Source organism: Anabrus simplex, chromosome 4 (genome assembly GCF_040414725.1).
Source record: "Anabrus simplex isolate iqAnaSimp1 chromosome 4, ASM4041472v1, whole genome shotgun sequence".
Lineage (NCBI taxonomy): Eukaryota > Metazoa > Arthropoda > Insecta > Orthoptera > Tettigoniidae > Anabrus > Anabrus simplex.
The window spans coordinates 110,734,622-110,751,699 of NC_090268.1; the positions used below are offsets into that span (position 1 = coordinate 110,734,622).

At 39.9% G+C, this 17,078-nt stretch overlaps 1 protein-coding gene across 2 annotated transcripts in view; it reads right to left on the reverse strand.

Annotated features, from left to right (window-relative positions):
* The window catches only part of LOC136872190 (membralin), a 470,893-nt gene that overhangs the window by 138,272 nt on the left and 315,543 nt on the right, over positions 1 to 17,078 (reverse strand). For both annotated transcript variants that reach the window (XM_067146026.2, XM_068227184.1), the window contains exon 14: positions 6,324 to 6,456. In XM_067146026.2, coding sequence (XP_067002127.2) covers positions 6,324 to 6,456 — 133 coding nt within the window. The remainder of the gene's footprint in view (positions 1 to 6,323; positions 6,457 to 17,078) is intronic.

Below are 17,078 nucleotides of genomic sequence, written 5' to 3' on the forward strand. Positions count from 1 at the left end.
GTTAATTTTGCCTTTTAAGGGTAATTTCACATGACTGTAATTGGTACGCAGACAATAATTGAAGGAAAAATTATGATAAAATAAATGCAATTCAACGATCTATAGTTACATTTTAAAAATGTACAAGAAAAAAACAGAACCTCTCAAAATAAGCTAACTATGCTTCTATTACTAATATGCGAATTAGGTAGAAAGCATATTTTCTACGTGATTACTAATAAATAACTGGGTTGAATGATTATTTTTACCTGAAGTGATGAAAAGGTTTTCTAAGAGATACAAATGAAGAAGCAATTCGAACAGTACGTGTCAAGCCTTAATACAAAACAATTTTCCAGAGCAACGGGGCAGCGGCAATAAACTCCAGCGGTCCAAGGACTAATTTCCAGGAGCAAAGCAGGCAACACGCAATTAGCGTATATCCCAGAGATCAAATTTCCTCCGGCTAGTTTAATGAGACGTGACCGCTTCATTTTCAGAACCATTTGCATTATTGTTACTCGGCAAGCGATTAAAACTACAGTGATTAATAAGACAGCTTCCTGGAGAACGGGAATTATACGAGCATTTACAGCGTACAGCAGCTGAAGGTGCAGAGGAATGAAACTATTGTACAATCGTAAAATTTAGTAACAGTCCAATTCTATCGCTACAGGCTGTTATTTATGCTGTAACCACGACGTGAGTATTCTCACTCCACTGCAATTTGCTACTGATCGAAACTGAGTTTTATAGTTCGGATACACAATCCTTATCAGTTTATACACCCATAAAGAGAAGTCACTATAAATACGTCTATATAACAATGAGACAGTGAAACCTTATATATGTCACTTACTCTTTCCAACATATACGTTGCTCATTTTCTGCTACTCGCATTTTTACACATAGTTTTCGTCACACGTACAAGCTATTCTAGACACGTGTACAGGATTTTGCACAGTGTATTTTATTTTTATACATAACATGCCCTACGCTCTTTTCTCTGGCACATTTAAGAATAATTAGTGCTCAATCAGAAAAAGTCTATGAAAGGTAAGAATGAAGAAATAAACATTGTTTCAAAGAACACCGTCTAGAGCAGGGGTTTCTAGTTTGTAAGGGGTCGAGGGCGACTTTGGAAACCTTACTCATGATCGCGAGCAACATTTTAATAATAGGCCAATTTTCAAAAACTTCCGCAAATAGAACAGAGGTAACAGTATGAAATAATATGCATAGTTCAATTGAAATGAAGGTTTAATAATTTTAATTGCTTAAAGCACTATTTTACAATTACACAGGAGAATGAAATTAAACATAAACACATTTATATACTGGGAAATTTAATTTTGAAGAAGAGCAGCCAGCAATGTCAGTTCATTTGAATTATATGACAGAAGTTAAAAAAAGTACCAAAAGACAAACTGAAATTAAGACTGAAGTCAAAACAAAACTTAAATAAGGAAAATGGTGTGGCAGTGGTGTGATGACAACAATGGTATTCAGTTGCAAGAGACTAAAATCCCAGCAATACACTTCCAGAAATACTTCCCTCAAATTTTCTTCAAGTCTGCAGCACTGTGTACCAGCCAATACTACCAATGAGAGAAAAACGAAGAAGTGAAATCGCTTTTTAGACCAATGGCAATTAAAGTATTCCTTGGTATTCAGTGCATGCTACGTTGCATAAAATATCCACAGTGAGGTTAGCATGGAGTTCAAAAATTGGTATGAATCCCACAGCCATTTTTAAAACGGTTAAGACCCAGCACTGGCATTTGTTGAGAGCTCATTTTCCGCCGAAGTGAATACTTAAAAACAGGAAATGTATTAAAGAATGAATTAGTTCTGACTTGAGTCTATAAAGGGTATAAAATTAATACACATTTTTGAACGACCTATGAAATATTTTTTGTAAATTTTGTTCACTTTTCTTAACATATTTCCTTTAAAAACTCAACGCGGGCCGCAAAATATGGCTTCGCGGGTCGCATGCGGCCGACGGGCGCCATTTGGAAACCCTGGTCTAGAGCACATTGCTGGCATATATTTAAATCATTTCAGAAAAATGCATAATGTAAATATTGTAGTTATAATGCAAACCCTACTTAGATACAATAATTAATAAATAAGCAATTTTTTATTACTAAACGTTTTGAAAATCTTAACATTATTTCATGAACAGTAAGACTTGTACGGATTTTAGTGCCGGGAGTGTCCGAGGACATGTTCGACGCGCCTGGAGCAGGTCTTTCTATGTGACTTCCATGGTCAACCTGCGCGTGTGGAAGATGTAGGATGATGATGATGATGATGATGATGATGATGATGATGATGATGATGATGGTGGCGGTGGTGGTGATAATGAGGTAGGGAGAGTGTGAAACCCGGTGTCGCCACATAGCCTACTCCTGTCGAATAACCCCACGGGGTCAGCTCAAAGCTTTACGTCCCCATCCGAAGAACGAATCACCATCAACAGCGTCATATGTCATCACTCCATACAAACAATGCAGAGAAGGTTGGAATCGAATCCAGGCTTTTGACACGCAATCTAAAGGTTAGAAATTGTATACCACCACCTCTGCTACCCTTCCGGACAACATTCAGATGGTGATTTTTTCCGACCAACGGGCACTTAACGATCAAGCCTATGTCAATCGTGTAAAATTTTGTTTAAGTAGAATCTGTAGTTGCTCAGGTACAAAAAATTGAATCTTACTCAATTTAAGCTGATGAAAGGTGTACTTCACACCTTTTGAAAAGTTTGTGTTTTATTTATGTTTTCATAACAATAATATACTTCCAGTTCATATTTCACCTAACATTCCACACAAAGCATATTTTTAACCCCTTCCAAACGTTGAAGACGCTGGGATAGCAGAGATTATGCAGGATCCGACGACCTCCTTGTACTATGCCTGCATGCTTTGTCAGCCTTCGTCAGAATCTGGTTATGAACATTCTTCCAGAATGTTACAAATATCTTAGAAAACTATTCAGTGCGAGGGAACGATTACTTCGTATTATCCTTACACCGATGAGCCATTACATTGTGGACTACCTACCTAATACGATGTAGGACCGCTTTCTTCCCGCGGAACCGTTGCTTCTCTAGAGGTCCGAGTGGTCATAATACTATGCCTCATCGGTGTATATATGACTAGCTGTCGTACCTGTCTTCGAAATGTCGTTCATGTAAGTAGTTCGGGTAAATAAAGAAAAACACACTGATTCACTCGCTAATATTCAGAAAGAGGATCTTCCACCCGGAGAGGAAAGTCCTCTAGATCACGCGCCATGCAGACGTCCACTCACGGCCAGTCTTTTGATAGACAACACTTTCAAGTATCGGAACCAGTAACCTTTCTACTGCGATAAAAACGCACAGGCATGGGCAATCAGAATTTACTATTCCTCCTCTCTTTGAAACAAAGGAGTCTTCGTTACGATGAGATAAATAATAATTGCAGGACGCAAAAAAGTCTTAAAAAGTATAAAATTGTAAGTTATTATTCGCAGTGGGATCCATGAATACTACGCCTAAGATCGAAAATGTTATTTCGTACAACTTTTGTTATGTAGCATCTATCAATAAAACCAGCTTTAACGTACATATTTGAGAATTATCTTTTTATTTATTTTACATCGCATCAATACAGACAGGTTTATGGCGACGATGGGATAGGAAAAGATTAGAGCTGGGAAGAAAATGACCGTGGCGGTATTTAGGGTACAGCACCTATATTTGTTTGGTATAAAAATTGGAGATCACCATCTTCAGAGCTGTCGACAATGGGGTTCGAACCCGCTCTCCCATATGCACGCTGAAAGCCACGTGACCCAAAATAAAATAATGTATAGCCTACATTGTTGCGCCTTCTCCCCTGACCGTACATACGGATTTTCATCAAATTCGGTTCCTTCTTTCATAATACACGTACATACCTCTACACAGATATGACCCTTTAAGAAAAGCATATCATCCTTATTCCGGACATGACCGACGCACAAACTCTGACCTAAGTACAGACAGAACTTCGGTAAATGGGAAATGACTCATCCTTCGTATCATAATTACAAGAGCTCGATAAAGATAGAACTGTTCTTATATGCATTCCGTTTGATAAATAAAATAAAATAAATATATGTTTGCGATAACCACAACCGCAGAACATATTTCAATGATTGTTGCCTTAAATAAAAGTCCTGAGTCACAATATCAGTTCCATACTTTCTGAGAAACTCAACGGGCGGTTGTCCATATCGAATTAAAGCTGCTTCTAATTTACAATTCGGCTGCTGAGCAGAGGCCTTGAGACGGTCGAGTGGGAAGGATAATTATGTGCCTTGTAGTTGGCAGGTTCGAATCGGTCGTTCAATTCCCTTGATGCAGTTGTACATGGCGTTCAGTCGGCATATACAGAAATACAGTTTAAGAACGACAAAATCACCTAGGCTGCCTTTTTTTAAACATAATGAATTTCAGCTATTGTCCCAACAAGCCATTGGTTATACCTCAAAACAATACTCCCTCACCACCATTCCAATTCTATTGCATCAAAGCTTCTCAGCTGACTGACAGCCAAAATTGGCACAGCACTGTTTACAGCACTCGCTTACAGCAGTATAAAATCCAATACCAAAGTAATTTTCAGAACCATGCATTGTAGTACGCCCTAAATTCACTTTTTTCTATTTGTTTTACGTCGCACCGACAAGGACAAGTCTTATGGCGACAACGAAATAGGAAAGACATAGGGGCGGGGGAAGAAGCGACCATAGCCTTAATTAAGGCACAACTGCAGTATTTGCCTGGTGTGAAATTGGGAAACCACGGAAAATCATCTCCTGGACGACCGGCAATGAGGTTCGAACACAGTATCTCACGAATGCAATCCTACAAACACAAAGCTGAGCAGCAAGGACAATATATTATTTGAAGTCGTTTAACAAGTAGGGATTGACAAAGGTTAGAGGACTTTGACTGCGCGGATGACTTGTGTTTGCTAGCCAGCAGTTTTAATGATATGGAAGCAAAGCTGAATGATTTAAAAACCGAAGCATAAGAGGTGGGGTTGAAGATCAATGGAAAGAAAACCAAGGAGATGCGCTATAATAACCGCAATAAGGCACTATTATTTTTAGGAAACCAAGAGATTGAACAAGTCGAACAGTTTTGCAACCTGGGAAGTATGGTCACCACTGAGGGAGGAATTATAGATATAGGAAATTGAATAAATAAGGCTAAAGGAACATTTGTAATGCTGGGACCAATCTGGAAATCAAGGAAACTTAACACCTATACCAAACTACGCATCTTCAAATACCAATGTCAAGTCAGTACTGCTCTATGGGTGTGAAACTCGGAAGACTAACAAACAACTGATCAGCAGACTGCAAACATTTATGAACAGAAGTTTGAGGAATATCGTGGGGATATGGCCGCCAAACGTGATCTCCAACGAAGAGCTGTGGAGAAGAACCCATCAAACACTCACTGACATTGAGATGCGTCGTAGGAAATGGAAGTGGATTGGGCATACATTACGGCGAGATAAAGGGAACATAGCAAGACAAGCCCTGGAATGGAACCCACAAGGTAGCAGGAGAAGAGGCAGACTAAGGAACACACGGAGGAAACTGTACTAGCGGAAGGGATGGAGAAAGGAGGGAAGGCCTTGATCGAGATCAGGACGATGGCGTACAACAGAGTCCGGTGGCGGAAGTTCGTTGATACCCTATGCTCCACTTAGGAGATGCAGGAAATAAGTCAAGGTTAACAAGTAGTTGGCCGAGTTCGTGGAAATAATAAACGTATTAGTGAATCCACTCACAGTAGCAAAGATTGTCGCTAAAGCATACAGGGAATTAAAGTGGCTTAGAAACATTAGACGGGGGGCTGTTTTAATTAAGTTACGGTTTCTATACACAGATCACCAAATAATATAACTTAAAAATTGCCTAAAAGAATGCAATAACATTCTCTCGTTTTGATAGCGATTTCGTCACAGTAACACATCGAAGTTTTTCGGCGACGCAAAGATGGGAGAGAGCTAGGATTGGGAAGTTATCGGCCGTGGCCTGAATTAAGGTACAGCCGCAACATTTGCCTGGTGTGAAAAGATCAATTTAACAATACACGAAGCTTTATCTTAATTTGCGAGAATATTACCAAACAAAATCAACAGAGCAAGTTTGCGGTTTTTCATGACGATGTTAATCATCATTATAGCCTCGCGACGTTGTACGCGGAATCCGAACCACGAAACGTGACGTTTCATTTCAGAAGAATATACCACAATGGGAAGATGTTAAACAAATAATAGTAAATGACTTACCGCAACCAATGGCGCTTCGTGATGGACGTATGACAACAAATGGCATCATACTGATCTGCTATCCATACAATCAGAATGATGTAGAAAGCTGTTGTCGTATCGTTGAAGAATTCCGACATAATAGCTTCCATGCCTGCAAAAAGACAAATATGCTATATTGATAAAAAGTCAGAATTAAGGGGACATACCTCAAGGTTACACTTAATAAACATACTGGGCTGAAACAATATATCGTCGTTGCTCCAGCAAAAACCACTATGTGACATATTTTAGCTTAGAACCTTGGCCGGTAAGGTTCGGTCATCTAAAATTCAATATTGTGCGACAATTGTCAAGGAATTCTCGCTCTTCATAATACATGTGCTGCGGGTGAGTATTTCTCCAAAAATATTATCACATAACGGTTTTCGCAGGCTCAGCGTCGATATGTCACAAATGAGCTTAAAAATACTATGTAAGGAATCTTCTTCTTCTTCTTTTTCTACCACTTTTTCCCACATATCTGGGATCGCGGGTGCGAATTTATTCAGTAAGGAATAACAAGACAAAACCAACTGACTATATAGTCCCTGCCTTGTAAGCGTATAGACTAAGGATACAACCTTACTCTTTCTCCCCTGTTAATACTGAAGGTAGTGATTTATAGTTAAACTCATGTTCATAAAAACCATAACACCTTGAAAGACTAGAGATAGGAAGTTCGTATCCACAAGACATGTGCATTAGTATGTTCTGAAGAAATGAGTAGCATTTGAACCATGTCGGTCCTCAGGTTCAAGGTCCACGTCGATATCTCGGCGCACCACCACCGAATGGTAAAATGTGCCTGCAACTCTCGTTATCGCTATAAACCGAAGGTAATGGATCTGTGTGACTTGAGCAGACGTACAGGATGCCTCGCAGGCGTACACGAGAAGCATAACGTCAAATGAGTCACGAGGCATGAGGGAACATGATACATCGATCCGGGAAATTGCTGCTCGTGTAGGACGAAGAGTAACGGCAGTGCAACGGGTGTATACAGAGTGAATCAGAGAAGGTCGTAGAAAACGACGAGATGGGTCTGGTCGCACCATCCAGACCACCCGCCGAGAAGATCGACACCTCATCCGAATGGCATTGCAGGGCAGATCTGCGTCCTCTTCGGCTCTGGCGCAACAGTGGAACAGTGTAACACATGGTACAATATCGGGAGTGACAGTCCGTCGCCGTTTATTACGGTCTGGGTGACCGTCCACTTCTCCACCTACCTTTGACTAATGTGCATAACCATACCTGACTGCAATGGTGCATGGAACGACGTCACTGGGGACAAGAATGGCAGCATATAGTGTTTTCGTACGAATCCAGGTTCCGTTTGTTTGAAAATGATGGCCGCATTTTGGTTCGTCGCAGACAGGGGGAGAGGCATCACACTGACTGCATTCGCACAAGACATAACAGCGCCAACTCAAGGTCTCGTGGTGTGGGGTGTTATTGGGTACAATCACAAATCACAGTTGGTGCGTGTCCACGGCACTGTGACCAGTTTAACCTACGTGAATGATATCCCGCAACCCGTACCCAAACCCTTTGTGCACGACACCCCAGATGCCATATTTCAGCAGGGCAATGCGCGACCACATGTAGCTGCACGAACACATACCTTCTTGTTGTCGCAAGATGTCAGACTGTTGGCCTGGCCCGCCCGATCACCGTACTTGTCGCCAATCGAAAATGAGTGAGAAATGGTGAAACGATGGGTGAGGCGCTGTGACCCAATGCCAACCACCAAAGATGAACTATGGAGCCAGGTGAATGCAGCATGGATGGCTATACCCCAGGACGCCATTCGCGCCTTATACGCGTCGAGGCCATCACGCATGGAACAAGTTATCAGTGCCCATGAAGGACTCAGTGCTTACTAGGCAACAGGACACATGCTGAACGTGACTGAAATGCTAATTGTTTCTGCAGAACATAAATCAGCATGTCCTGCGAATATCAACTTCCCATCTCTAGTCTTTCAAGGTGTTCTGTTTTTTACGAACATGAATGTATTTTCTAACCGCAGGGTTCGAATCAGGGTCGCTAACCATACAGTTTAGGGACACTGTTTGCCAACGCGAAGTCTTATAGTGACTGTTAATCCTTTAGGTTGGCACTGTGTAACCATGATTTTTTTGTGACTTGCGAGATTATACCAAATGCCACTGCCGTATTGTGAAAATCACTACTGTTACATTTGTGAATATAAGTAAAGCATTTTTTCGTATGATTGTAAATCTGTTTGGGTAATACCTGGTAAGCAGAACTGTGGCATGTTCGAATAATGCATTTAATAACATAGTTGGTGTTAAATGAGGAACGCAGCATTTTATTAATACGATCTTATTTCGTCCAGTTCGTATGTATAGAATTCAATTAGGATGTATAAGACGAAAGAAAAATCTGAAAGAACTCCTCCAAAAAAGGATAGCAACGTTACCTCCTCTACAACGATTAGTTCGGTTTGAAATGGAAGGAAATTTCGTTATGAACCTAACCTTGTCATGTCTTGTCACGACCTTGGAACGATTTGCAGATTTAGTCTTTGTGTCTTCTTACTGACTTCTTACTTCTTACATGTAATATATTTGCTTGTGGTTTCACTTAGTCCGGCAAGTAATAGCAAATTTAGCAAATTTCGAAAAGGAAGCTGATTTATTTTACACCGGGCGAACACCGAAAAATACGGTCATAGTATAATGCGTAGCCTATATAAAAATAAAGGCAAAAAATATAACATTAAATTGAGCGAGGGCGAGAGAGAGTTTTATTTCCTTATTTCCTCATTAGCATGTACCCGCGGCTTCGCCAGCGTTTATCAAATTAACCATTAGATGTTTTTCAATCATGTATTTAAAAGCATTAGCATACATGGTTTGTACATAAATTAAACGGATTACGTTGTCATATTTTTTAATTATATTGTTAATTTCACTACTTAAGAAACCGAGTCGGCGGATGGTACAAATAACATTAAAACAAAACAAAAGACAACTATTCTATTTTCAAAATTACTTCTTCCTTATAGAGCTTCCGGATAAACTATATAGAGTGCTCTTCTATTTGGAGCTAAAATGAACAGTGTGTTTGCCTTTCCAACTCTTGAACAACCCACGTACATTTGTCTACGGGAGAAGCACGGTTTCCGAAGATCCAGTCGAACAACTTTAAACAATTTCCGTTGTGCCTTGTTGATGTACACAGCGAAACTCAAACGAACGGGAAACTGCAAACGTCCAAATTGAAACGGAATATATATAAGGGATCATTTGAATACGAGGAAATAATACTACTTCGCCCAGTTATAATGGTGGCTTAAGTAATATTCGGCATCAGTTTATTGACCGAGAATCGTAGCCCATTGCAGAGGTAAGGAGTATTCATATTCGGTGCCACAATTGTCTGTTCCAAGAGGTTTAAACAAACAAACAAACAAACAAATAAATAAATAAATAAATAAAACGATTAAAAGTAATATAAACAATTAATGAAAGCCGGTATAATGAATCACCTATGAATAGGCTTAGGTTAAAAATGTCAGCTAAGATGCAATTTGACTGGGAGTGCAGTTACATAATAACAGCTTCATATCCGTATTGACAGTACTGAATTATACACTTCTATGACTGTTAGATTCTCCTACTCAATACAAAGTTTCCTCTTCTGTCTGTGTGGAAGTCAAGTATTTAAAATGACTAAACATGTTTCAAACTAGTTTAGGCCATCTTCAGCGGATTTTAACTTTATAAGTACATATGCTGCACTCAACATTGTGCTTAATTAGAGTTTTGTACACAGTATAAGAAATTTTAAAAATATTACATAGTACACATTCTATAGCTTGAGGCTAACACAGTTAAAAGGTACATGCACAGTTTTTATTTGTCTATTGAGGTACCTGTCTTGTAAAAGTATCTGTTTAAAGTTTAAGGATGTGCTGTGAAAGCAATAGTATCCTAAATTTTGTAAAAAAAAAATATTCAAACATACAATAGCGGTATGCATTCTGTTGTACAAAGATGAAGAATTGGAGTTTGCACATATATATGTAGATGGTGGTATTATTATTATTATTATTATTATTATTATTATTATTATTATTATTATTATTTTCAAAAAGACGATAACAGGGAATGCATTCATCATCGTGGTATATCCCTCCTTATTGTGCCCGGGAAAGCTCCATTTCGACGAATCATGGAACCATAGCTAGACGAAGCATAGTGTGGATTTCGATCAGGAAGAAACACGTAATACCTCATATTCACCATTAGAAAAATCAGCGAAAAATCATAAAGAATTGAGAAGAGATACACCTGGTTTCCATTAACTTAGAGAAGGTATTTGATAGTTTCTAGAGAAGTGCGGAAGTCAATGAAGCAAAGAGGAGTTGGCAGCCACTTATCTGGAGCGATTCAGGGCTGCTTTAAACGGTGCTGGAACTATGTGCGCACCTGTAATGCGGAGTCACGAGAGTCCGAGACTGAGGTGGGACTCAAAGAAGGGTGCATTTTCAGCCCGCTTCTCTTTATTCATGTAGCTAGAAAATTCGGAAGTTCAAATTGGGTACAAAGGTTTGAGAGCGTTAACATAACCAAATGAATCTTCGCAGGCGATTTACACCTGTTGGGAGACTCGGCAGAGAACCTAAAAAGAAATTTGTTAATCTTGAGATGAGGAGGAGGAAAAGAGAGACATGGAGATTAAGAAGACCATGATGATATCACGCCAGTCCATGCCACAATGAATTACATTAAATAATGGGACACAACTGGAGCTCGCCTCAGATTTTAAATATTTGGGGACTACCGTGCTGCAAGATGGCAGACTAGACGGTGAGATCACAGGTCGATCTCACGCCATGGGCTAGCTCTTCAATGCGTTGAAGAGAACTTTCTGACTAATTGTAATATATTTCAATCGACGAAGCTCCGAGTTTACAAAGTAATGTATCTCCCTACCTTAATGTATAGCTGTAAAATTTGGGCACTAACCACCAAAGTAAGCTCCATGCAAAACTAGAAGGGACAAAATAAGAAATCAGACCATACGATCCAGTTTTGAAGTCCCACCTATGCTGGAGAGAGTTGAACAAAGCCAGCTATGGTGGTCTGGACATGTCCAACGAACGGAAGACACCACAGTCGCGAAGCTTTCAAGCCAGGATGCAGGGAGTAAGGCCATGTGGGAGCCTAGAAGAACCTGGGAGTAAAGCGCAAGGGCAGCAGTGGAAGCGAGAGGAAAAGAACGGAGAAGAGTAAAGGGATTGGTCCAGGATAGAATCAGTTGGCAGACTCTGTAAATCCTCGACACCGTAAGGTACAAGAGGACGAAGTAAGTTACTCGAGTAGGGTGAGACCTATCATTGCCGCCGCTCTTAAATATTACCAAAGAAAATACCATCCTTTTCCTGCATCAGCTAATCTAACATTTTAGATCAATCAATTGTGGAATTATTTGTACCTTAAGCTTAAGTCTTCCTGGAAAATCATTAACTGGACAGTCCTCTTTGAGAATTTCCAGTAAAAGGTTTCTGCATACGTTACAACACAAACAGAAGTGCATACCAATGTAAAGCCCTTTTATTCCGTCTCTAAAATGTGATTTAATATGCAGCTATTTGGTATCGCAAAAATATACACTATCCCATGAAGTGTCAGAGGACGGGTGGGAGAAAGTTGAAGTTCTTGTATTATATTCTACGAGAATCACCTTCAGGTAAATGTTCCCTTTATAAGAAACCTAGGTCATGTAAAACTAGAATTCGCTAAATGAATTATCTAAATAATCATTCACAAATACCGCAGAACTGATCCACGAAGGGGAAAAAAAACTATTTTGTGCGGGAGGGGGGCAGGGGGGGGAGGGGAGGGGAGGAGAGTGGACTTCGAAGATTGCTGAGTACCTGGTTCAGTCCAATTCTATTCGATTTTGCAACCCATAGCTTAGGACACGAACCACTAACCCATACGATCCGCAAGGCGGTCAGTAAAAGAATCAAGTAAGGATCGACTGGAGTTCATCCGGAACCACTGTTAACCTGTGTCGAGTGAAATTAGAAATTAGTTTCTCGATCGGACGCGCAAAAAGTCAGACAACGACCACCACACACACACACACACACTCTCTCTCTCTCTCTCCCTTAACCCCTCATCGTAATTTAAGCTCAAAGCTTCACATCTCACTACTGCCATCTTTTCACTTTATTAGAACCTCCCAAAGCTGAGAACGTTTTACACAACATCGACTAAATCATTTTCCTCCAATAAAATTAACAGAAGCTTTAATTATGTGTAAGCGGGCATTTATAAAATAATTGGTTATACCTAATGATACTTAGACATTATAACGAACGATTCGTTACTGTAAAACTAATAGCCCTGGAGACCATTACATTACTTCAACCTTTCCTTAAACCGGAGTTCTCGAGTTGGTTTTAAAACCGAACTTCCGGTGCTCGAAATGGTCCCGGTTAATTTTGGATCTTGAATTTAATTTGGTTCCCGTAAGTTTTGTACCTTGAATTATAGTTATATCGAGAACCGATAGTAATTACCGCCATATCTCCATCAGAATAAACTGAATAATGTTTTGTCGAGAACCTAACGGTTATCAAACACATGCACATGTGAATAAATGAAATGTCTTGACATTTATACTGCAGACAGCGGATATTCACCAGAAATTTGGATGGAATATTTAAGTTCCTAAGAACATATTAACTGTTGTGACTCTTTCAACAGCAAATTGAATGGGCAGTTCTGCAATCCATACGCTAATGTATTCCAATTGACCAACGTCCTCAAGGAATTCAGAGTGCACTTACATCAAAACCAGCCTAAAAAGCGGAGAATGTGTGTAGAAGTGGATTGAGAGGTTAAAGAAAGGCAGAAAGAATATCTAGATATGTTCATGTTTGTAAAACGACTGTTTAAAAAATCCATGACTTGTATATAAGTCTCGACCTTAGTTCATTCTAATGCATAATTTATTAATGTTATCTCGAAACTGGGGAATTAATGTTGCTACTCCTAAACACTTTTATCTTTGTCTACTGCAGTAGCAGTAGAGTCTACATCTGTCAAAAATGGTAACTTGTGGACCAACTCCTGTACAGATCATTCCAACAGTTCGGGAAACAATCGAGTGTCCCCTCGAAAATGGTTGGGAACCAACTCAAGTCCAGCACCTTACACTGTAAACGAAAACAATCGTGCAAGTAACTTCTAGCTCTCGAAAACAGAGTGTCAAACACGAGAAGCATATCAACTGAAGTACCGTCAAGAAGAAAGTGTACTAGTCCCTTTAAGAACGTTGTAAGAAGTGTTGTACAATGAAAGGTCCTTCCATTTTTGTAAGTAGTTTAACGTCGCGCTAAAAAAAAAGGTTTTCGGCGACACAGGGATGGAAAAGAGTTAAGACTGGGAAGGTAGCAGACGAGACTTTAATTAAGGTACAGCCTCAGCATTTGCCTGGCAAAAAATTGGAAACCACGGAGCTTCAGGGCTGCGGACAGTGGAATTCGAATTCACTATCTCCCGAAAACAAGTTCACAACCACACGACCTGAACTACCCCATATGTATATGTTTCTTATTAGTTATATTAGTTGTTTTCTTCGGAGGCCTGAGTTCGATTCCAGATAGTGCCAGAAATTCAAGATTGGCATCAGAGCTGGCATGTGGTTAAAAAGCGCACTTCTTCTAGGAGTGTGCCTGAAAAGACTGCGGCATCTAGGGACGAGGTCATGAATTTACATGATCTAAGTACAGTTTTTCGATTCAGCTAATATTAGCGGATACATTTTGCATTTCCTGTCTTGGCCCCTTAATAATGTTACGCCACTGTACACTAATAAAATAATATATGTACTGTACCTAACCCGGCTATTCTTGAACTTATATACGGAGTTACAAGAAATTGTGTTTATTTTCCCGTGATGTAATAGAAAAAAAATGAAATGAACCTAATAATAATAAAAAATAATAATGATTGTATTGTTCTTACGTTCCATTAACTACATTTGAGGTTTACGGAGCCGCCGAGGTGCCGCATGCTTTATTTTACGCGCCAGTAAATCTACGACACGGGGCTGAAGTATTTGAGCACCTTCAAATACCACCAGACTGAGCCAGGAGCGAACCTGCCAACTTGGACTCAGAAAGCCAGCGCCTTAACTGTCTGAGCCATTCAGCCCGGCTGAAATGAACCTATTTTCGATTTCTCTGCACCTAAGCCGAGACAAAACCAACATATGAGGTAAAATATTTTGAGCACATACAAAACTATTGTTGTTATCATATAAGGATGTGGTGTTAACAGTAAATATGAAGGTTCGTGTGCGGAAAATGAAATCCCGACACCAAGAAGGAGTTGTGCTACATAAACGAAATTCGGCAGACGTGTTTGTACATCTGAAAGATGACACCTATTCAGATTTGCACGTTGGTTGACGAAGAGTGATGCTAGAAGGTCCACTATAACCTTTCAAAAGTAAATTTGCTTTGATTATGTACACTTCGTGAGCATTAGTCATAGTCCAGTGTTGACGTTGTGAGGTAGGTGTGAGTCAATCACGCCTATAAGGCGACACTCCGCAGATAAAAATCTATATTTACCGGGCGAGTTGGCCGTGCGGTTAGGGGCGCGCAGCTCTGAGCTTGCACCCGGGAGATAGTGGCTATCCCATCGTCGCCATAAGAACTATATGTTTTGGTGTGAAGTAAAGGCACTAGCAAAAAAAAATCTATATTTTGGTCATTTTGGTGAAATTTTTATGACAAATTGAAAGGATTGAGTTTCCTTTTTCTTGTCACGAAGTTATTCCGCTGAATTCAAACAATTTGTCACTGTAATAATGCTTTGTTTGCCAATTTAAATCCCATTTTTTCTCCCATAATATTCTGCCAAATCTAACAAAATTTGTATGGTATATGTACCACAGCTATATTAAGAAACCTGCGAATAGAATTTTTTATTGCAAAGTTTTTTCAAGTAGTAGGGATTTTTAAGTCCAAAATTTTAGAACGTAAATTTACACAAACTTTAAGTACGATATATCTCCTTTTATAAATTATGTGCAGAAAAATCGATACGTAGTGCTTTTAAAAGGAGTATTATCTATCTAATTACGAATTTACATTAACATGTTAATTAAATTGCATTAAGAATGGAATTGCATATTTTTAAAAAAAAAATACTTTGGAAAACTATTAATTGTATATGAAAAATGTTCGTGATATATCTACTTGTATGTAGGTGACATTCCCACAAAGTTTCGTAAAAATGTATTTTTATTTCCGGAGTGTCGCCTTATGGAGACGAAGCAGGCAGTATCAGCAGCTTACTGAGATTGAACGAAGCAGTGTAATAGGGTTATGCGAAGCTTGATGTTCTTTACGTGATATTGCAGAAAGACTTGGCAGGGATGTATCTATAGTGCATCAGTGTTGGCAACAGTGGTCACGGGGAGGCACTGTCTCAAGAAGACCGAGGTCCAGCCGCACACGGGCCACTACAGAGAGGGAAGCTCGCCGTATTTGCCCCATGGCTGTGGTGACTCGTACTCCATCTGCAGCAGCCATTAGAGCTTCAGTTGGCACTGTAAGAAATCGATTACTTGCCGGACAGCTCTGAGCTGTAGCGTTCATGCCACTAACCCAGAATCACTGCCATCTGCAATTTCAGTGGTGTCAATCAAGAGCTCATTGGAGTACGGAATGGAAATCTCTATTAACAGATGAGAGCCATTACTGTTTTAGTGCCAGTGATGGCCCTAGGTTCGTAAGCAGAAGGCCAGGTGAGTGCTTGGAACCAAGCTGTCTGCGGCGTAGACATTCTGGGTCTACACCAGGAGTCATGGTCTGGGGAGCGATTTCTTTTGACAGCAGGAGCACACTCGTCATTATCCCACGAACCTTGACAGCGGACTGGTGAATGAACCGGTTGTGCTGCCATTCATTCGCAGTATTCAAGGTGGTGAATGCTCGTCCTCATACCGATGCTATCACCCAACGTGCTCTACAGAGTCTCGACCAGTTTCCTTGGCGTGCGAAATCACCAGAACGTTCGTCCATTGAGCATGTCCGGGGCATAATGGGGATGACAAATCCAGCGTCATCCAAGATCAGGCCTGACCAAGTGCAACAGGCGTGGAACTCCACCCCACAAAATGAAATACAGCACCTGCACGACACAAGGCATGCACGTGTACATGTTTCTATTCAAAATTGTGGCGACTGCAGCGGTTATTAATGTACCTCCATGTCACACGTCTTCTCGCACATAATTGAACCTGTGACTTGAAAACTTAAACCTATTTAATATGTTTCCTAGATAATTACTTAGCCCAAATTGCATTCCTCTAAACTAACGTCTTCTTGGTGTTGGGATTTCACTTTCCACAAGTATATACAGTGATCAGGTACTGAAAAGGATATCACTGGCAATAGTGAACATATTTCCAACTCTCCAGCAGCAAAGAGTGACACTTCGAAAAATTAAGATTGCGCCTTTAGTGAACATTTTAACATTACCGGTACCGCATTAAAACCAAATAACTTGACTTCTCTGGGACATCCTTTTCTCTCTGATGCAAGTATTAACATTTTAAATAATTTGCACGATCTTGGAGTAAAGACTGATTCAGGTAGAAATACGAAACATTAGACCGAGTTATTCCTAAACGACTTGACATAAAGTACAGAATGTGCACAGTTTTAAAGCGTAT